Source organism: Diospyros lotus, chromosome 10 (genome assembly GCF_014633365.1).
Source record: "Diospyros lotus cultivar Yz01 chromosome 10, ASM1463336v1, whole genome shotgun sequence".
NCBI lineage: Eukaryota > Viridiplantae > Streptophyta > Magnoliopsida > Ericales > Ebenaceae > Diospyros > Diospyros lotus.
The window spans coordinates 28,512,181-28,536,143 of NC_068347.1; the positions used below are offsets into that span (position 1 = coordinate 28,512,181).

The following is a 23,963-nucleotide window of genomic DNA, read 5'->3' on the forward strand; positions in this document are numbered from 1 at the left end:
TTTATTGATGATCATTCTAGAGCATGTTGGGCGTACCTTATGAGGGAAAAATTTGAAGCTTGCAACATTTTTAAGAAATTTCACAAACTCATCTTAAATATGTTTCAAACTTCCATTCAAATTCTCCGTACTAATAATGGTCGAGAATATTTCTCTCATGACCTTACCAATTATTTATCCAAACATGGCATTTTACATCAAAGCTCTTGTCCATACACACCACAACAAAATGGTGTAGCGGAAAGAAAAAACCGCCATCTTCTAGAAATGGCTCGCGCTATGATGTTCACCACCCATGTTCCACATTTCTATTGGGGGGAAGCAATCCTTACAGCTACATATTTGATCAATAGACTTCCCTCAAAGACCCTAAATTTTCAGACCCCTCTTGCTGTCCTTTGTTCTCTCTACCCAATTGTTAGCCATTTACATTCTCTTCCACCAAGAATTTTCGGTTGCCCGGTGTATGTTCACAATAATCAGCTTAACCGTATAAAGTTGGACCCCAAGGCCCTTAAATGTATCTTTATTGGATACTCTCCCTCCCAAAAAGGTTATAAATGCTATAACCCTCTCAAAAGACAAGTCTTGGTCTCCACCGATGTCAGAATGAAGACCAATCATTTTACTCCTCATTAGTTTCAGTTATTGCATCTCCATCCTTCCTGGATCCTAATCCTATTTCCTTTCCTTTCCTTGATGCTCCTCTACCCTTATGCTCTCAAGGGGGAGAATTTCTGGCCTCTCCGCATGTTAGGCCTTCAAGTTCCAATAGCATAAGGGAAGATCCTTTAAGCTCTTCTCCTATTTCTCCTAATCCATCTTCTCCACCATCCTCTCAACCAGAAACTATAGCTGAACCTCATGTTCCAACTCCATATTCAGCTACTAAAAATCCTCCGCAAATGTATTCTAGACGTTCTATTGCTCTAAGGAAAGGGGTAAGATCTTGTGTCAAGTATCCTATGTATAATCACTTGACTTATGCTAAGTTATCTCCTCAGTACAAGGGATTTGTTGCAAGTATTGACAGCATTGTCATTCCAAAGAATATTCAAGAGGCTATAAGTGATCCTAAGTGGAAAGTTGCAGCTATGGAAGAGATAAGTGCCTTGGTGAAAAATAACATATGGGAGATTGTTAAACTGCCTTCAAACAAAATGATGGATTTTCACAGTAAAGCATAATGCAGATGGAAGTGTTGAAAGATACAAGGCAAGATTGGTTGCACAATGGTTTACTCAAACATATGGGATTGACTATGAGGAGACTTTTGCTCCTGTGGCCAAACTCAACTCAATTCGGGTATTAATTTCTCTTGCTGTTAATCTTGATTGGCCTCTATTTCAATTTGATATTAAAAATGTTTTTTTGAATGGTGACTTGGATGAGGAGATATATATGAGAATACCCCCAAGATTTGAACAGGAAATTGGCAATGGAAATGTGTGCAAATTAAAGAAATCCCTATATGGATTAAAGCAATCTCCAAGGACTTGGTTTAAGAAATTTAGCATGATTCTCAATCGTTTGAGATATAAGCAAGGGCAAGTTGACCATACCCTGTTTATAAAGTTTACAGTAGAAGGTAAAAAGGTCATATTAATTGTTTATGTTGATGATATTATTGTGGCAAGTGATGACTTACAGGAAATTGAAAATTTGAAGAAGCAATTAAAAACTAAATTTGAAGTGAAAGACCTAGGAGTAATGAGATACTTTCTGGGAATGGAGGTAGCTCGGAGTAAAGAAGGAAGGGCTATTCATCTCTCAAAGGAAGTACACACTTGATTTGTTACAAGAAACTGGGATGTTAACATGCAGACTGGCTGGTACACCTCTAGAAAAGAGTTGGAATGTCGAAGAAAAAGAAGATACTCTTGTTGAAAAAGAAAGGTACCAAAGGTTGGTTGGTAGATTAATTTATTTGTCACTTACCAAGCCAGACATAGCCTATGCAGTAAGTGTCATAAGTCAATACATGCATTCTCCTACTCAAAAACATATGAATGTAATGTTCCATGTTCTAAGATACCCCAAGGGAATGGCTGGGAAAGGGCTGATGTTCAGGAAAACTAATGAAAGAAAAATTAAATGTTTTGTAGATGTTGATTGGGCTGGTTCACGTGAGGATAACATGTCAACTTCAGGTTATTGCACCAAGCTATGGGGTAAAGTGGTTACTTGGAGAAGCAAAAAGCAATTCGTAGTGGCTTGAAGCAGTGTCGAGGCTGAATTTCGTGCCATTGCTCAAGGGATATGTGTAGTTATTTGGCTAGAAAGGATAATGGAGGACTTGGGGATATCCTTATCACAACCGACAGAAGTTTATAGTGATAGCAAGTCTGCTATTAGTATTGTGAAGAATCCGGTTCAACATGACCGAATGAAACATGTAAGAATTGACAAGAGTTTTATAAAGAGGGAAATTGAAGAAGGAGGAATCAGCTTATCCTACATTCCAAGTACTAATCAAGTAGTTGATATTTGCACAAAAATTGTTGCAAGGCCAAGGTTCGAGTTACTAATTGGCAAGCTGGGAATGACTTGTATGACTTGTATCTATTCCTCAGCTCGAGGGGGAGTGTTGGGAGGCCGAGCTGATGGAAGACCGAGCTGTCGAGTTGATGAGGCCGAGCTATCGAGCTGATGGAAGGCCGAGCTACCGAGCTGATGGAAGGCTGAGCTACTAAGCTAATGAAAGGCCGAGCTAACGAGCTAATGGAGGCCGTGCTAATGGCCGAGTTGCCGAGCTACTAAGCTCATTATCGGCTAATTTATCCTCTATGATTTATCTTGATTTATATTACTGTTATATCTTATCTTGCTTTTATTAGATTTGTTTGTATTTAAAGTTGTTGTAATCTAGTCCTACAAAATAGGAATCTAATCTCTAAAGTTTAGGAGAATTCTTAGGATCCACTGTGTATATATTTGTGGCATTCTCAAGGGAATAATTGACGGAGTATTATTCTTCCCAAAAAGAAGATTTCCTCAATTATTATGTTACACAATTAGTTTAGTTTTTATTCATTCTTCATTTACTTAAAAATCGTATTTTTTTAGCACTGTTACTATTCTTACAACAAATAGATTTTGAATCTGTTTGATAAAGTGGAAGTGGAAAGAAATCCAACCTGGAAATATAATTTTTTCCAAGGTCCCAAAAACATTTTTCCAAACATTATCCCTTCATTTTTTTTTGGCAAGATTCTGAAGTTATTTGTTTGAACATTAAAAGAATTTATATTTCTGAGTATTCTATAAGTCTTATATACCTTATGTGATTATCTTTTAAATGTTAAATATATTTATGAATTGTTTTGTCGATTTAGTGACTTGATTCACTAAACGAGCATCTTTTTTGGTGCCTAGCACCAGGAAATATAATGTTGTGCCTTAGTGACACCTTTCACCTCTAAGTACCTTGACTACAACAAAAAATATATAAGAAACAAACCTACTATACCCTTCTGAAGGACCAAAAGCCTACACACTCTCCTTTTGCAAAACTAAAAGCCTAAATCAAGCACTATAATTTTTGAGATGGTGTTTTAGTTGTTTAACAGGATGGGATTGGAATTGAATTGTCTAAATGAAAGTGTTATTGTTTTGCCCGAAGTAATTGTATGCTGGAATTCTGGAAGAAATCAGGAAGGAATAGAGATGATCGGTGGCAGTTAGTTTGCAGGATCTAAATGTAACCAACTGTAATTAATAAGGGTAGTTTAGACTTTATGTAAGTTAGTTATTTCCCTTAGGAAGTTCCGCCTCTCTAGTTTATAAATAGAAGGGCGCGGAGGTCAGATATATCATCAATCAGTTTTCATTCCATCCCCTTGTGTTCGAGTGCAGTGAGAAGCAAGAAAGAGAGCTGTGATAATATAGTTCTTGTTGTCTTCGTCTAGAGGATTGTATTCGAGAGGCAAGTGGAGGCGAGTGAGGGATATTCTTGTACTGATTTCATACGTTCTTAGTGGATTGGTCTCTTCTTAGATTGCTGGACATAGTGCCATGTAAATGGCATGAACCAGGGTAGATCGCGTATTTTGCAATCTGGTTTGCATTTCTATTCTATTTTAATTCTGTATTTTAATTGTTTACTTTCTGTTTTAATAGTGATTGGTTTCAGTGAGGTTATTGAGTGATTCTTGGATCATTTTAGCACTCGGTTTTAACAGAAAGGAACTCAAAAGTTATAAGGATTTAAGTTAATGGATCTGCAATGTGGTTATCACAAAATAAACAAACGCAACAACAACAATTCCAAGCCTTAGTGCCACCAAGGGGCGTCAGTTACATGAATTTCAGCCTTCCAACCAAGTACATCCATAAACATGCCTTTTCTGAAGTTATTATCTCACATGTTATGTTGACATGTTGTAGAGTTCCCTAAAAAGCTTTATTGTTCGTTCGTGAAATCCTAAACCCTAAAGAAAATAAACAAATAAATGACCAAATTTTACACCTGGAATGCCATCTCAAGCTTCCCACCAGCATGTTAAAACATCCATTATCCTCAGATATATAAATGACTAAGCCAAATTCAAGAGCTGCTCACAAAGCCTTGTTCTCTCGTTGTCATACAAAGCATCCAGAACATGAGCAGATAAAACTTAGGCACGGATTGTTTGGGAACATACATATAAAATCCACTGCAACTCAAAGAAACAGACCAGGATCGCTCCAGATGAATACAAAGCGGAAGGTCGAGATTTGATCTTCAAGGGGATCAAACTGTACTACTAACTAAAGTAGAAAATGGATAACACAAGCTCGAACAAAATTAAGGCAGGCTTTGATCTGGTCCTCCAATAGCGAATGAGTAGAGTAAATTATTGGCAATGCAGAAATGGGATTGTGAGAGAGAGAGAGAGAGAGAGAGGAAAGACCTTTCTTGGAGGAAGGCGAGAGCAGAGTTGACATCGAGGGCGGATTGGGAGAGATAGGACTCTACATCTTCCACGAATGCAGCCGCCGGAATCCCCCTTCTCTCTGTAACGGTAGCCGATGACGATGATGAAGCCGACGCCGTGGCCATTTTTCCACAGAGAGAGAGAGAGAGAGGAGAGAGAAACAGAGAGGCTTCTGGAGGTTTTGGCTCGGAGAAAGAGAGAGAGGCTCAAGAGCTAGCTAGTAAACACAGGCGAGTTTCCTTCGAAGAATCCACAATACGACGTCGTGCTGCCTAGCCTTGATCCGCATTCTTCCATCGGCCGAAAACGTTGAAGATTCAAGATGGGCCTAAATTGGATCCGACCCAATATGTATGTGAGCGGTCGTTAGTGTGGGCCCCGTCACTGTCACAAAATTAAGTTGGCTTGGAGCCTGCAAGCCCAATACAAACATGGGTCAGGGGGTGGCTGGTAGACAAGGCTCCAAGCCCACTTAAATTTTCTACTTCTTCAAAAATACACAATTTTCTATGATCAAGTTTGGAGTATACTTGTACGCAATGGAGATGAATGATATGTTGGATTCATTATTGCGGTATAATATCAGTATTGAATGGTACCAAAGCATCATTTTAGATATACCAATATATTAACAATAGCAGTATAAAAAATAAACATTATGGCCTCGGGGGCTTGGCCTGATGGTTTTGAGAATTCTCGATTAGTGTCATGCTGTTACGTTTGCATATTGAATTAAAATTGAGAATCATTAAATTTCTTTGATTTACCTCCTTAACTATACTATGAGACTGGTAGGTAAGGGGATTCTTGATGAGGTGTTACCCAAAAAAAAAAAAAAATAACAACTTTTATTTTAACACATAAAAAAATAATTAAAAATATTCTATTAAGGGTATACCACCTCATACTTTGTCATTAATAACTAACTTCATTTATAACTCAGAATATTAATAAATAAGTTATATATAGGGCAAATGATTTGAGAATGGTAAGTCATATAAAAATAGTAACACTTATAAAATAATTTATCATTTTATATAATATCATTCAAAGTCTCCACAAAACTAACATAATTTAAACTAAAATATGTATTATATATGTATATACACACACACACAAGCCCATGTAACATGGATGGTTTTTTTTTTTTTTTTTTTTTCAAAATTGAAGGTTGTTTATGTTGCAGATAGAGCCCCCATACCAAACTTATTCTCAAACAAAATTGTTGGGGTCACAAAATATAAGCATTGGTCCCTATTACCAGTTCAAACAGAAATATAAGGATTTGTTTGGTTTTAGATTTTTATTTTATTTTAAGATTTTTTTAATTTTAATTATTTATTAAATGGTTGGATCTCTAATCAAAAAATAGAAAATTCATTTTTTTTTATTTTTAACTTTATACTATTGATGATGGTTGAGGACCGATCACCAATGACTAGGGGTGTGCAATTGATTATAATTGAATCAAATCGAACCATATGCAATAATCGAATCGAACTGACCGACTAACCCCAACAAACCAAACAAATCGAAACTTAAACCGTGATAATCAAACCAAACCAAACCAAAAACTGAATTGGAATACAAAATAACCAAGAAACCGAACATTAGTTTGGCTTTACTGTTGCCGTTGTTCACCTAGCCAGACAGTGATTCTAATGATCGATTCAGATCATCGAATTTCCCTAACCATGGTGACTCACATAGCCAAAAATCAAAAGTATATAATGGTTGAATTTTAGTAGATTTAAGTTTCAAACTTTCAATATAAAAGGGAAGTACTCGAAAAACTTACCTGAAAAATCATCGGCGTCTTCTTCATCTTTGTCTCTGGCCTTCGTCTTCGTCTTAGCCATCGATGACTGTGAGGAATGGTGGAGGAAAATAAAAAGGACAAAGAGATGAGGCAGTGCCTGATCTATGAAGACTCGAAAAAAATAAAGGACAAAATGGCGAGAAAGAGAGAGATAAAATGATGAAGAGAAGATAGTAAATAGACATCGTGGGGGTGCCACATCTATGTTGGGGGTGGGTGCAAGGTTCAGTTGGGGTGTTGCGCCCGCGTGGGGGGAATGAGTGCACGGTTCGATTTTTCAATTATTTATACTAAAATAATCAAACCGAATAGAATAATCAATTTTTAGAGAAAGAGATAACAGAACCGAACTGCTCCTTTTTAACCACCCCCCCCCCCCCCCCCCAATGACTAGTAAGTATGTGGCGACTAAGACTTGTATGTTTGGGATAAAGTGTTTTGCAAGATTTTTTATTATTATTATTTTTTAGGGTTAACAAGAAAACACACAAGTCAATTAAAAGTATTTTTTAGTCAACAAAAAATCAATCTTTTAAAACTAAGTAATTTGAGGAAAATATCCACAAAAGGAGAAGTCATTTTCCAAAATCCTAACTATATCATTATGCACCTACTATGCCTCGCTAGTGTCATTAACATCACTATTTTCCTCTCAATCGTTGTCTACATCCTTGTCTAGCTCTTTCTCTAACATTTTCTTTTTCTTTTTCTCTCTCTCTCTCCTTTTTTCTCTCAGTTTGGTCAAGCAAATGCCAAATATTGGAAATTATTTTCTCGCAAAATTTTCAAGTTATAGCAAAAAAAAAAAAAAGAAGAATAAAAAAAATCCTTTTTTGAAATTTATTTTATTTGAAAACTATTTTTCCTCATAAAAACACATTTTTTGCAAACTAATGGAGTCTAAGATGAAATAAGACAAGTAACTTGATTTTAATCTCCAAAATTCTTGAGCTTGACAGTTATAGGTTGACAAAGATTAGTCGAGTCAAATTAAGATAACAGACAGTCTCCCAAATCTATTTTGAATATTTCAAAATCAAGATCTGAGGTTATTGTTGACTTATATTTTGAATTTAAGTTGAAGAAAGAAACACATGTCCTACTTTTATTGCTTAACAAGAAAACATACAAGTTAATTAAAAATATTTTTTAGTCAACAAAAAATCAGTCTTTTAAAACTAAGTAATTTAGGAAAAATATTGACAAAAAGAGAAGTCATTTTTCAAAACCCTAAACATATCACTATGCACCTACTATGCCTCGGTAGTGCCATTTACATCACTATTTGCCTCCCAATCATTGTCTACATCCATGTCTAGCTATTTTTCCAACTCTCTCTCTCTCTTTCTCACTCATTCTCTCTCTGTTTGGTCAAGCAAATGCCAAATATTAGAAATTATTTTCTTGCAAATTTTTCAAGTTATAGCCAAACAACGAAAAAAAAAAAAGAAAAATTCTTTTTTGAAATTTATTTTATTTGAAAACTATTTTTCCTCATAAAAACATTTTTTTTTTGGCAAACTAATGGAGTTTAATATGAAATAAGACAAAGTAACATGATTTTAATCTCCAAAATTCTTGAGCTCAACAATTATAGGTTGATGAAGATTAATTGAGTCAAATTAAGATAACGGATAATCTCTTAAATCTATTTCAAATATTTCATAATTAAGTTCTAAGAGTTAGATCTATTGACTTATATCTTGAATCTAAATCAAAAAAAGAAATACACATCCCCATCTTATTGCTTATTAAAAAAGACACATGATAGGCTATGATTCATATATAGTCTTTGGACAATAATTTAGCAATCTCACTTTTTTTTGCTATTATCTTATCAACCATGAAATAGAAATTGTTAAAAAAAGATATTTTCTAAATTTCTTAAAAGTAAGTGTTATTATTTTAAAAATAAAATATTAAAAAATATTTAGTTATGAGATATCATCATTGAATCATCTCTTTATATATTTGAAAGATTGAGCTTTGGGAGGTACTTATTATATTTGATGTTGTGAGGGATTTTTTCTCCTTAATAATATCAATTAATCTTTGTCTTATTCATATGTATTACTTTTTTTAATAAGAGTTTTTATTTCTACCGTCACATGATAAATTATAGCGGATTGTCCATTAAATACATAAAATATATTATTTTTAATGTAAAATAATGTGACTAATGAATGATTATAAGTTAATAAAAACTTTTTCAACTAATAGTGATAGAATCTAGGTTTGCTTAGGGTTTTTGCCTTGAAATACGATCAAGTATCTAGGTTTGTCACGAGACTTAGTACACTAGATCTTCACAAGGAGTTTGGATTAGTCCAAGGGATTGGCGTCAGACTTCAACAAGGAATTCAAGTTAGTCTCGAGACATGGGACATGATATCAGATCACGACAGAGAATTTAAATTAGTCCAGAGACTTGACAGTAACAAGCTTTCGTCTCTGGTTTTCGAGCTCGGTCACTTTAGAGAATCTACGTTTGTCTAAAGGCTTTGCGTCGAATTACGATTGGGTGTCCAGATTTGTTAGGAAACTTGGCACTGAATCTTCACAAAGAGTTCAGGTTAATCTAAGGGTTTAGTGTCGAATTTTGACAAAGGATCCGAATTAGTCTCGTGACATAACATTGAATCACGATAATAAATTTAGGTTAATTCAAAGACTTGATACATTATGAGATTTTGACAAGGAATCCAGATTAATCTCGTGGCATAACAAGGATCACGACAAGAAATTCATATTAATTCAAAGACTTGATACATAATTTTAAAATATTGGAATAACATTATTATTATTAAAATACAGAAAAAATGACAGTACACTAGTGAGAGCCAACTTTATAGGTAGGACACCTATATGGGAGGGGTTAGGGTTGGGATTAACACTAATCAACACATCCTTTTGTTGGGACTAATCAGCTGTCTACACCCACTTTATCTTTTTCCCTCTTTTGCTTTCTTTCTGGAGAGCCTAAGGGACAAAGGAGTGGCCCCTCCATGTGGGTTTAAGATAAAGCTTGTTATGTTAGCTGCCCGCTTGTTCATGGAGTTCTTAATTGAAAGCTGTTTTTGTTGTTTACAGCACAAAATATTATTTATTAATTAAAATATAAGTTAAAAAAATAAAAATAATAATTCATATGCCTTTCAATACATTTCAAAAAAATCTTAATTTGGTATTATAATCTTATATTAATATAATTTTATATTGCTCTTCTTTTGCCTCATAAGCGAACCCTTTGCATTCCAAAGCTCACCATGAGAGATGGACTTGATCGTTTGATTAAAGAATTTTATATGTTTAGTAAATAAATTAAATGCCCACTTCGTCTTATGTTTTAAATAATTAACGACATAACGTATTATCTTTTAATTTAATAAGATAAGATAAGATTAACACATTAGTTATCCAAAATATCCGTTACAAATGATCTAAAACAACATTATTACTAGTAAATTATGAACGATTATTATTCACGATTTGCTAGCATGACATTAGGTGGTGTCCACTACCCATTACTCCATTCAGCGTCTTCTAAGGCTTAGTTTGGAGAGATTGAAAGGGGGGGGGGGGGGGGGGGGGGGCAGCTCCCCGCTTTGAGAGTGATACCCACATAATCGCAAATCTTCTCTTCTGCAAGCTTAAAAAGTGTCGCTCTTGTTCCTTGACATTATTGAAGAGTTAATGACATTACATTACCAAACAAAGCACAGTGATAATGTCTCTCCTCATATGCTTTCCATTAAGGATACGATGCCCTATGGGGACCCCACATTAATTCTTCAAATTTTTAGCTATAGTTTCTGGTTCTGGGATAACTGAACATGGGTTCTTCTGCTGAAACTGTCAGCTCAACTTTTTTGTTAGTTATTAATTAAATTTGGGTCCTAATCAAAAGGGTCTCAAGTCCATGTGGTTCCCCATGTGCAGATATCACCTTTTCAATTGTTTTTGTTGGTCCATTGGTCTCTCTCTTTCTCTCTCTCGCTCTCTCTGTCAATGTGGTAATGGGTTTAATCAGTCTTAGAGATTAAACTAATAATATGAATGTAATGTGAGATGGTGCCTTTCACATGAAACCTAATCTCCCAACTACAGGTTTGTTGATTTATTTGTTTTCTCCTTTTTATAAAGAATCTTGTCCACTAAACCAAATGATGAAAACTTGCCCCCTAAACCAATCCTGCTAGGGGCTCTATGGCTGTCATGGCAATAGCACTAACACAATAACATATATATAAACACATATCCACTAAATAATAGTTAATTAGCTATAATAATATATAGTTTGATAGCCAACATCAGTGATGTACTTCATCAACACCTTCCCTCATAAGCTAGACAAGCCACCAATTAAGAATGTGAGAGATGATCTGCAGTCGTCTCTAATGGATAAATCCAACTATTTGAGTTTATGTTCTAAAAGGTAAAGTTAATTATGGTTGAGTAGCGATTAAAGCAAAATTAATATATCTCATTTATTGGTATTTTTTTAAAAAAATATATATCATATTCATTTTTTAAAATAAAGATGCATTTATTACATTTCAGGTTTTAGTTTCCAAACACTTCAATTTTGTTGATGATAAATATATTTTATCAATCAACAAGAGTGCCTATAAAATAAAAATATAATATAATAAATATATTTTATTTAAAAATAAGATTTTTTTTTTTTTTTTTTGCACTTTACCCATTACCTATTACCCTTAAAAATAGTTGAGCTTAAAAAAAATAAATAATATATTTGAATTCAATATTTTACGATAAAATAGCAATTAGTAGTAAGTTATTAACCCACTTGAAGAAGGCCGGAGTTCTCTTGGTATAAGCAAGATGAGTATTATTCCGTTGTTGCGTTAATTATTGTGTATTAGGAAAGAACGTTCTTGTATGCGATTTTTGATACTTGTACTATCAATTATGTCAGAGGAGATAAATCGTAGATTAGACTTTTGACCCTTGTCTAAGGTGAGAATCGAACTCGCAACTCACTGAATTAATACCAGCATATTAGTCATTCGATCCCTCGACTTATAAAACATTGATTATAACAATTTAGTAGTGGTTACTTAAGACTACTTAGATATTCCTTGTCTTATTGTTTGTAAATAAAAGAAAAAAAAAAATAGGTGGATACGTTTAGATATTCCTTGTCACCCTTAAAGACAGAGAGAAGGGTGTTCAAGAAATTGTCGTCCCAGTTCGGAGTACCTATGTGTTTTGGGTCTTCTCTAACTCTAAGATGCCCCCACCCTGCCCTCTGAATGTAACATGTGGAGATAGACACATGGGTGCAGAAATGTTATTTAGATATATAATTTTGAACTTTTGTTAAGATTATTCATTAGGAGTATTTTTTCATTATCATTGTGTTGTTATATTAATTTTAATGCAAGCAATTTTTAAACTAATTATTTAAATATAACATAAGATATTAAAATTATATGTCTAAATAACATCTACATAACACTCAAAAGGGTAGCTATCGGCAAAACATTCAACTGGATGTTTGTCACTTACACATACCCCAATTGCTAAGCCCCCACCCAAGATGTGACACCATCAACAAGATGTCCCTTTTCCCTTTTGTCCACCACCCTCCCTCGCATTATCCGATTCCACTCTCCCTCTTTTATGGATTAAGAAATTACACAATTAATTTTCAGATAGTAGATTACATCCAAAGATACAAGTTCAAGTCATAACAGTTAGAGAATTTTACCTTTTTGTGAGAGTGACTCTTTGTGGGCATCATGCACTGTGCCTTCTACTTGGTGTGCTGTCGTGTATCGTGATTAACTCCTCTCACGTACGTGGAACAGTGTGTGAGGGATCCTTAAAGTAAGAAATTTTACTTGTTACACCCAGAAGTTACAAATAGTAGATATATATATATATATTTTTGGGAGGGGGGGGGGTGTTAAATTAGTTAAATATGTGTAGTAGTCTATAAATTGTGTACATTAAATAAATACATAAAACTCAAAATATATTTAAATCCTAATCGCACAAGAGACAATATGGTACTGTACGGGGATTGGGGCTGGGGGTGGGATGGCGTTGGCGTTAAAATAGGGCACATGGGTGCCTGTAATTGAGGCATCACTGTGGCTGACTTTAGGAAGCCACCACCCCACCCCCACAAATCGCCACTGCCTTACCTCACCAATTAGCTCCTGGCAGTTAGCAGCAACAAACGACCCCTCCACTCGGCCACTCCTTCCGATTGCTCGCCATCAAGATGATCTGATACGTGAGATGACAAGGTGGTCCTCGTGTGGGAAATGACAGTTCACACGTGTCAAGCGCCAGAGCTGATTGTGAATCCATTTGTATTCCAGAGTGATCACTAACATGGGGTTGCAAAATTTTTATTAATCAAATTATGATTACACATTTTGGAAACACTATTTTGAGGTCTAATATCTTTATAAATATACACAGAAAAGAGGGGGTGTTTTAATTTTGTAAGAATTGAGTTATATCGCTGTGCCTGTGCCCAAGTTTTGGAGATTCTTCAAGAAAAAAAAAAAAAAAAAACAGAAAGGAGAGGAAATGGAAAAAAGAAAATAATTGGGGGGGGGGGGGGGGGGGCATCCTTCATTTTATTTCACACGTTTTATTTTGGCATGATGGTCACATCGGATGTGAGACGAATTTACCATATGAAAAGAAAGTAAAATAGAAAGATATTGTATTTAACAGAGCAACGCTTGGGAAAGCGTGGGAGGCTGCTAATAACTAATAATTAAGAGAACAAATGAGAATTCGGAAATAAGTGCAGCAAAGTAAATCAACTCGGTGGAAGCCGAGTCGAGCCGGAGAACAGCTCGGCGAGGGCCGTCATGGCTTTAATCTGCATCTGCAGAGCAGCGATGTAATCGCTTGCTTCTTCTAGGATCACGGGTAAGGGTTCTTTCCGGCAACCGGGAACTAAGCGGCCGAGAACGCGAACCTTCCGCTGCACAGCCGGTAAGTTCTTCGACTTCAACCGCAGCACATTAACTCTCGGCTTCCTCGGCCGATGGTTGCCTGTGGCCGCCGCCGCCACCACCCTCCGCCGCTTGTTCTTCATGAACTTGAGCTTGAGCCGGTTGGTGAGGATGGCGCGGCTCCACCTGGTCCTTCCCTTGGCAGTAGCAGCCAGAACCCGGTCGGCGGCTTCACGTACGGCTCGGCCCCGCCGCGGAGACGACGATGAAGAAGAGCTCAGCGGTACCTGACGAAGGGCTTGGAGGAGCTTAGAAGAGTATACTTGCTGTTGCGCTTCGGACTTCCACTGAGTTCCGCCTCCGTTTGGACTCTGTGCTTGATCTCTGGTGGCTTGCAGTTGCTTCTTCTTCTTTCTTCTCTTCAACGACTCGCGTGCTCTGTCCGAGTTCGTCACAGGATTCGAGATCAGAGCCGACGCCATCCACTCAGTCGACTCGCTACGGTTCCAGGCACCAAATCAAATCGGATCGGATCACGTGTACACAAATATATACGTATATACACCTCGTGTCTGAGATGATGAAACTTAGATTCAGTCACATGGAAGAAAAAACGATTCGAATCACAAGAAGAGAGAGATTCGCAGATTGTATTGATGCCAAATTAGGAAATTCGTGCTGAAACGAATTAGAAGCATGCCTTAATCAAAATCAGATAAAGGTCAAATACAGATCAACAAAAACGCTAATCTTAAACTCTGCTTAGCTTTAATTCCGAAGATGAATCAATCAAAACCAAATAGGTGATCGATAAAGAAGAAAGGAAAAACAACGAAATATAATCCTAGAACAGAAAATCGAGGCCAAGGAAGATCACAGCTAGCTTACATATAGTAAGCAATAAAAGATCGATCTTACGATACCTCCAGAGCGTAGAACGAACTAATTATTCTTGAAACCGCGCTTTCCTGGTTAGCTTCTGAGAGAAAACAGAGATTCAACCAATCGATTTAGGAGATTCCCAAACGAAACCGGTATGTTGAAGCGAACATATATTCGAACATATTGAGAGAGAGAGAGAGAGAGAGGTAGGTGGTAGTTAAGAACTTAAGAAGGCTTTAGAGGAGCAGAGAGCACGCGTTTGGCTTAAATATCAGGGGGGTAGGGCTTACCATACATACAAAATACAAACGATACCCATTATTATCGTTGCTGTACTTCATGCGCCACTGCTAGCCCTCTCACTATTTGAGGGGTCCCGGCATCCCTTCCATTTTTGAAGTTAATATCATTTGTAGACTAAAAAACACTAGTAGAGAAAAAAGTTTTAGGCCAAATATATATTGTAACGTGATGCATGTATCCATAGGATAAAAAGTCCAATCACCAAATCGATTTTCATAGATCAGATTTCATCATCGATCATTAAGGCACCAAAGATGAGAGAAGTCTAGACTTCTTGAAGCCCTTTTGAGCTTACTTCATGAAGTTTGACAGAGCTTTTAGAGACGACATCAACAAATTAAGTGAAGGTATTTTTATCATTTAAAATCTTTGGTTATCATCTCGATAACCCAATTATTTGTACAAGTAACATTTTTCATATATATTTTATCTCTTATACTTATAAGTTTTTTTCTTATTTTAATTTTAATTACATTTTTAAACTATACAATTTCAAATTAATTCTACCATGAATTTTTTGTTATTTCAATTACATTCTTAAAATATACAATTTTGAGTCAATTACACACATCAACAGTTTTGTTGAAAACAATGAATTCAGGAGAATAATTGAAATAACAGAAAGTTTGGACGTGCAATTGATTCAAAATTATAAATTCAAGGGTGTTTTTAAAACAAAAAAAATTCGAGTGTCTAAATAAAAAAACGTATAAATTTAAGAATTAAAATATGTATTTTGTATAAATAAAAAAAAGTGCAAGTTGAAGATATGATTAAATTGTGATATCCATAATAATAACATTATATTATGATTGTCTCAAATTTAAAAAATTAAATGAGGTATTTTGCCCAAGAAAGAAGAGAATCAAAATCCGTTGGTCTGACTCTGATTTATAATCTTCATTTGATTTCTTGTAGCTATATGGAAAAAAAGGTTCGCCATCGTAAGTAGAGTTAATAGCTAACTTGAAATTATTCAATCCAGATACCATGCATTAATGGAAGCAAATAAAAGCAATTTGATTAGACTACTAGACTTTATAGAGCCATATTCGAATTTCGATCCATCTGTAGAAGGGCTTGAATTCCACTTGAACTACCGTGGCAAAAGGAGGCTGTTGGTGTGACAGTGGAGAATTATAAAATGTAACAATCAATTGGGAACTTAAATCCAATGGAAATTAATTTTTATTCTAGTAAAACCCTTCTACAAAAGAGAGACATTATAATAATAGATCATGCTATAGTTACATTATTATATACACATTGAGTTACATAATGCATCGCAAATGATAAAAATAATTCTCACGCCTCACTGTGCTTTAGCACCTCACCGCCTTGGGTGAGAGATACTTTAGTCATCCACCTCACCTCACTGCCTTAGGTGAGAGGCATTTTAGCATTATTGTATATAGGTGTGTGCATTCAATTATAACCAAACCGAACCAAACTTAGACATCAAATCAAATCGAACCGACCGAACCTATTCACTAACCGAAACCAAACTAACCAAATTTAAATTTTTTGTACCCGAACCGAAAACCAAACCAATATAATTACCCAAAAAATTGAACCGATTAGCATAATAATCTACCATAGTCGATATATCAAATTGAAAACAAGCTACCTATCTGAATTCAAATACAATAAACTGAACACACAACATTCAAACACATAGCATCAATCAATCTAAACACATATATAAATATAAACACACAACATCCATCCACAACCATCCAAAACATCAATCTAAACATCAACGCCTTTGCATCCAAATCTAAAATTAAAGGAAAATTGGATAAATTTCATTCATGATTAATAAAATGGCATCAGTTGATTTCTACGATCATTCACTCAAAAGTTACAAAAACCTATCTTGCAATACATATCATTCACCTGTATATGCATTGTACAACTATATATATACACATATATGTACATGTTAACCTTTAACTTTGAATCGATCAAGGAATTGAAGTTGACGAAAGCTTCGACACTATCTCTCTTCTTTCCCTCTGTGCTCTGAATATGATTGCTCCAGAAAGAAGGGATGAATGGGTGACGACGATAGTGTTAGGTCTATGGATCTCAGCTGTTGGTGTCGGTGGGGTGGGTGACTATTCAAAAGCCAATGGTAACAACGATTGGTTTTGAGGGCGAGGGCGAAGGTAAGGGACTTAGGGTTTCGATTTGCTTTCTCGCGTGGGATTCGGGATTCGGGTGCAGAGGGGCTGGGTGTTGGGTGGAAGGCAACAGCCATTGGTTTCGAGTCTTCCGATGGACGACTACGACGAGAATTAGGGTTATTCCCTCATGGGTGGGATTGGGAATTCGAGTGTAGGGGGCCGGGAGGCTAGGCTAGGTGTTGGGAGAGGATGGGGGTCGAGCAGTTCGATTCGGTTCGGTCCGGGGGGGTGGGGTAGGGGACTGAATAGCTCGGTTCGATTTTTGTGGTTATTTATATCGCAAAATAACCGAACCGAACAGACTACCCAATTTTTTGAAAAATTAGTAATTGAACCAAACCGTCTATCAAGAATAACCAAACCGAGCCAACCGAATCGATCGATTCGATTCGGTTAATTTGGGTTACTCGAATTTTTATATACCCCTAATTATGTAGTTCAAGTTATACACAATGATATACCAATAACATTTCCTATGTAAAATATATATGGGTATGGCATGGTAAATTATACTTTTTCTACAATGAGATCGGGTGTAACGCCCCACTTTTCTTTTCTCCAAGGTACATATACAAAAATGCATGATGACGTTAGCAACCACATGATAATCAAATAGTGTTTATGGAAGCCTTTGCCAACGGAAGCAAATGATCGAACCTGAAAGCTTTTTAAAAAACCATAAGCTAGACATTTAAGACTTCTATTATATGCTTTTAACACAAAACCACCTGAAAAGCCATAATACAACCTGAAAATCTAGAGATTATTAAGGCTCCCTTTTTACAACATTTAAAACTCACACTAAAGCCACAGTACAACGCTTTTACAATTAAAACGTAAAAAAGCTAGCTATCCGAGAATCACTTCATTTCCTTTCCTCTAACTTGATTCCGGGGCACCTGTCACGACTAACCTACCTGGAACGTTGAATGTTCCAGGGGTATGAGACACCCAAGTTAGACAATTAAATCTAAGTGAGTGCAACAAGAAGAGAAAGTATGTATGTAAATGAGTTATGCAAAATGACATAAAACCCCCTATGTGATAGTGACGCCGAGGTGTTGCAATCACCCTTGTTGATCAATCATGTTCTCACATCTCCATGACTTTTCACCAGTCTAACATGAGATCCTGACTTCAACTAGCCACACACATCAAGTGATGCATGATAAATAAAGAAAAAATGCTTGGTTTAAAAGAAAGTCATGCTTATACAAGTAATCACCCTTACCCGTGTGAAGATAAAATGTTCGGTATGTAATATAAGGATGCAAGAAGCACCCACCTTGCTGGTTTGGAAGCGTTAAGGTACTGTTCACAGGGTTCGGGAATGTTTTTTTACAAAAATAGCATACTTTTGAAACTCAAACCTAAAATATTTTTACATGGGGTCCTAAGAATAAATTTAAGGACCAACACTACAAAATTTTGGGCTAAGGAGGCCCTTCAGGCGCCCACACGGGCTGGGGGAAGGACCCTCACGCACTGTACTCGCAACAGGCAGGTGGCGCCTTCTGTTTTGACCTCTTGATGATTTTTTAACCCGTTCTCCCTCGTCCAGACTCCGATTCGACCCCTGTTTGAACCCACTCGACGCTTATTCAATTATCTATCAAACCATGGAAAGAAATTGGACTTACCTTTCTGTTTTGATGTTGTTTCACTTCTTTTACAGTGGCTGTCCAAATTTTTCGACGAAGTATTTTTCTACCTCCTTCTTTGACAAAGTTTCTCCTCTCAAACTCACTTCCTTTTTCCTCTTGATTAATGATGAGATTTCTCCTTCTAAAGGCTTGGTATTTATAGGCATCCATGGCTAATCTGAGTGTGCCATGTGTCGCTTGGTTAAGGTAAGTAATAATTGTTTTCGTAGGATCGCGCCACGTGTCCCTAGTGATTTGTGTCATTTCATCCCCTTGTGACATGTGTCCATTGAGATATGTGCCACCACATGTTAATTAGGTTTTTTAAGATTTCTCATCATTGCTCGTGATTATGTTTCCTAACTATAAGTTAGCCCATTTGGTTCTCTTAAGTGTTTAGTTACAAGATATTTTAAACTTGTTACAAATAACTCCTTAACCCAAAACTTCTTTGCACTTAATTAACTTAAACCCTAGAACTCCTTAAACCTCTCCAAAATACCTTAAGATAATGCCCCCTCGCGGTAGCTTCCATGATCTTTCAGAAAATCCTTCATTTGTTCCTCGACAATTACTCAGGAACTTCACATGTATCAACCGTATCCTTCGATTTCCAAAAAAACGTTTTACTTCTTGAACAACAATACCTAAAAAAAACTTCGGGTATTACATCGGGAGATTATTTTCTTTTTATCTTTTAAATAAAGGAGAGCATACAATTCCTAAAATTTGACCAAATAAAGATTCGTCCAGTGGTAAATAAGTTGGATTTTTTATACAATTATGATTCAAATCTTCTTAAAAAGTAAAGTCTCATATAAATTTATGTGTGTATATTTAGTGGTGCACCAAACAGAAGAAAAAAAAAAATACAATTTGATTGCGAACTAACATTAATCTAGTGTTCCTTGTCCCATAATATAGCAGGTAATGACGTTGAAGGGGAGTTGGCTGGGTAGCCTAAAATGCCAAATGCATGTTCCTAAAATTGGCATGAATGCTTAACTTGAGGGATGTATACTTGTTCAATTAGGTGCTCCATAAACCTAAACTGGGGATACCACAGGATACAAAACCAGGAAATTAATTAATAAAAATGGCCATAATTCAGATTAGTGGGGATGCCATTTTGATGCATTCCTGAATCTGGACAGACAAAAAATGGATGGGTCAAAAAGAAACTTGCATTAACGAGAGATTTTGACTTCAAAATCTCTCACCTTTAAGATTATTTTTATCCTTCGATCCGGAAATAAGAAAAGACAAATAGTTCATATATATATGTATATATATATAGGATTATATTTTTTATTTTTGGTTTTTTCACAAATTCTAATTAATGTTAAGGGGCTTGTGCTGCTAATAAGCAATACTATAGATACAATCAAGTTTCCAGCATAAAAATCTCAGAAAAAGATTTGGGTTTTACTCAAAAGTTTCAATGTCACATTCACCTTTATCATTACATGTCTTTTGAACAACATGCACAAAAAAAAGGTGGGGAAATTGTCACAAGGAAAACTTCAAATCCATTGGAAAAAGATGAAGAAAACTTCAAATCCAACGGAAAATGATGGAGGAAATTAATGATGACATGGATAAGTTTAATAGGTTAATTTGGAGGTGTTGGCATCCACTAATTGTCCGCACTGGGACACTAAGAATATTTTCTTTTCCATGCAATGATTATTGGGGGAGGGGAAGGGGGTGATAATGCACAAAAGAAATAATAAACAAAAGGAAGGCATGTGTTTGTTTATCTGGCACCTTCTATCTTCTGCTTTGTTTTCTCTCTAATTTTTGAAGGGATTCGGGCATTTCTCTGCTGTGCAAGGTGTTGACAGCTCTGCTCCACGTTTATTAGAATAGACTCCCCTCCATCTCCCTAAAGACACATAGATGTCCCTTTATAATATTTGTATTATCATCACCAGATACATAATAATACTCAAGAGTCAGTGAACCATTAAGCTCAACGTTATAATTAGTGCAATGTTAAATATAAGGATGCTTTTGGATTACTTAGACAGGTTAGAAAGTCTTACTACTACTAGATAAATCCTCAAATTTAAATTAGATAAAAATATAGACGAATTCGTGTAAGTAACCTAATATGATTTCTAATAGAGATGGGAAAGACAATCTCGCTGAGTTAGTTGCCCATAATTACACATTTTACTCTCTGATGTGTAGTGAGAATGATAACAAGAGTCGTTTAATCAGTTTTATAAAATTGTAAGGATTGAAGATGTTTGTAATTTTTTCATTCAAAAGATACATTATCATTATCACTATCATTCAAAAAGTGAATTTATCCCATTATCATAAAATCGTGAATATATGTTTGCTAAGAGTGAATCACTTCAAATTTTTATGTTTCAATAACAATTACAATCACAAAGTTACTAGATGTTTTCCAATCACAAACTAGGCTCATCCAAGTCTTACTTGGGGCTGGAATCAAATAAAGGCTCAAGAGAAGTGGATTATTAAGGGGATTTCCACTCTCCATAGTGGAGATAGACTCCTCCGGAGTTACTTAATTATTGAGAGACTCTTGTGCAATAAACTTTCCTAGTCTAAAGCATGTGTGACTGCCAAATTTTGTCCAGAGTTGATTAATAAAATAAAAAAGAACTATCAACTTAGGAAAGGACAACCAACTGACCCAGGGTGATAAAAAATTAACTGAATGCATTATATGATTCTGGTTTGTTCAATCTATGCTATATTTCAAATAATGATGAACCTAATCCACATTCTCCTCAAAATCATGGTACCATGTGCATTCAATAAAAGAAATTTTAAAGGGCTTCATGTACAACTTGGAACAACCACAAGGCATTATGATGTGCCAGAGCAGTTGCTCCCTTCCATGAGACACCATTACACACTAAAAAGCACCTAGAGGCTAGAGAGAGATAGCGCACTGAGGGCAGTGGTGGATCTGACTCCTTGGGTGCAAATCAGATGGATCCTTCCTATGGTTCTGTACCTTTAGAAAAACCCTTTGTCTAGGGATTTTTAACGAAAAAAAATGAAATTTGTTACATAAGTATACTTTTATAACATAAGAATATTTTTTTAATTTTATTTCTCTGGTCCTAGTTCAAAAAATATCATTAATCTATGTTCACAATTAAGAACAGAAAGAAGACTGAAAAAATTACTAATTTGCATGTATTCTTACATACACAAAGTGCCCAAGCCACATTTCTAAAAGTTACTCCCTAGATAAACTACTTCTTAGTAATTAAGTCTTTCATTCACAAGTAAATGAGAGTCATTAAATAATTCATTTATGATACAAACATGAACAATCATTCAAGTTCTTTGTGCCTATAATATTGATTTGACTGCCTAAACCAGCTGACAGCATGATCCAGCAAAGGTCAAAGGACTGCTAAGTGCTAATGGATGCATTCAACACCAATGGATTGCTTTGGATCTAGAGGTTTTCATGTTCTTATTTATATAATAAAATGAACTTTAGCTGGGTTTTGGTGAGACTAATTTGACCACTTGCTAAGGGAAGATGGGGACTCTAAAAATTTCAAAATCTCACTGTAGGTCATTCATCACAAACAAGATCTAAATCATCTACAAGCAGGAGTCAGCAGAAAAATATTACCAACTTCGGTCATTTTGCTTCAATAGGAACACAAGACAAGGGAATCAGATGTGGTTTTATCAAGCCACCAATTAAGAGCAGCATATTTCTAAGATCAGTAGCATTTAATACATTTAAGCTTCTAACAATCTTCCACTACGTACAAGATTATCAAGTAAAATCCAAACTAAAGCACTCGGATTGGCTAACGAAAGACTCATCCGTCAACATCTTAATAATGAACGTGGACCGCGTTATGCACGCGGGAGTATGTCATATTCCATCAAGGGATAAGTAATCCTAGAATGCATTAATCTGTTTGTGTTCATACATGCATGTACTGCCCAAACACGTATATGTTAAGTAAAACATCAAACCAGTTTTTGTGTGACCGCCAAATTGTCTATTACTTGGAGACGATGATTAAAAATGGATTTGCATAAAAAAAAAAAGAAAAAAAGAAAGCGCTGTGTATTCAGCTTAAGGACAAATAAGGCCCATATTTTATTAGTTCGCATACCTTTTTCAATAGTTGAAAGGTTAGATCTCTCAACTTAAGAGGGTAAATTTGTGTCATCTATGCTACAGATTTCAGATAGAACTATCTCATTTCATGAATTAGCAAATTATCCGCGTGCCTACATGAAAGATTCTTTTATAGTGTAGCGCGTTAATGGAAGTGCCAGATAGAACAATAGAAAATGCCAGAAGGCCTTAAGTCACTTCCAAACAATGCTTACTTTTAAAAATTTGGTGGATTACACCAAATCATTGCTTTAAGTACTGTTCCATGAAGGTTTTTGTGGATTACACCAAATCATCATCTTCAAGTTCACTTACCCAAAAGGAATCATCTTTTTAGTTCTCACTCTATTTTGGAGTTTCTAATTCTTGGTGCTTCAAAGCATATTGGTCAGAAGAAAAAGATTTACAAGGATTTAGAGTAGCCACAGGGAAAGTCGGTTACTAGCTACATATTGACCTATCTAATAATCATTTTTGAAGTACCACCCCAATTCTTACCTGCTCTCCGATAACAGCTTCAGAAAAATAAGAGCATTTGGAATTTTCTTCAGCTTTCAACTTCTTTACATTCTTATGAATCCTTTCCCAATATCTTCCATGGAAGAGGATCCTATATATCAGACTTTATTTGATGTTCTTTGGTTGTATTTAAAGCTAATAGGTGATAAAAATGATCCAGCCAATGGATAGGACAGCTAATATGCTCTTCAAGGCATGTGAATTAAACAATTGAAACTAAGTCTCAGGACTGTATTGCTACAGTGTTCCCTAACATGATGTAGATTAGCAAGTCAATCTCTTTAATGATAAAGGATCTTTTGACTGCTTGACTTTTTGACTAGTCATAACCCACTTGTTAATGGGTAATAGACAAGAAGTTTTGCTTGTGGTGGTTAAAATTTTCTAATTTATAAATCACCGTGCTGATCAGCAATTCATATTTTAGTCTCCTCTCCTTGGAAGAATTCTGCTTATCTCTTTCCCTAGAAGCCAGCCACCCAGCTGACATGGGACTAAAGACGTCAAATTAAAGAAACTTAATATTTGATTGCAAGGTCACAGGATCATTTCTATGGAAGTATTAATCATGTCTTCTAGACTGCGCAAATCTTATCTCAATGTGTCAATTCTTTTG

The 23,963-nt window shown here is 35.6% G+C and overlaps 2 protein-coding genes across 3 annotated transcripts in view; both read right to left on the bottom strand.

The window, feature by feature from the left end:
• LOC127811939 (prefoldin subunit 3) overlaps positions 1-5,126 on the bottom strand; it is a 32,035-nt gene extending 26,909 nt beyond the window's left edge. Inside the window, exon 1 of the mRNA XM_052352148.1 lies at positions 4,893-5,126. Coding sequence (XP_052208108.1) covers positions 4,893-5,041 — 149 coding nt within the window. The 5' untranslated portion in view covers positions 5,042-5,126. The remainder of the gene's footprint in view (positions 1-4,892) is intronic.
• An 8,278-nt stretch (positions 5,127-13,404) lies between these two features.
• LOC127810893 (transcription factor bHLH147) lies at positions 13,405-14,846 on the bottom strand. Of its 2 annotated transcripts, none has more exons than XM_052350483.1 (2): positions 14,603-14,846; positions 13,405-14,357 (listed from the first exon to the last, which is right to left on the bottom strand). In XM_052350483.1, the coding sequence occupies exon 2, from the start codon at positions 14,159-14,161 to the stop codon at positions 13,541-13,543; it is 621 nt and encodes a 206-aa protein (XP_052206443.1). In that variant the 5' UTR covers positions 14,162-14,357; positions 14,603-14,846; the 3' UTR covers positions 13,405-13,540. The 2 variants fall into 2 exon arrangements, with proteins under 2 accessions (XP_052206443.1, XP_052206442.1); XM_052350482.1 differs by having other exon boundaries at positions 13,405-14,251; positions 14,603-14,843.
• Positions 14,847-23,963: the final 9,117 nt, after the last annotated feature.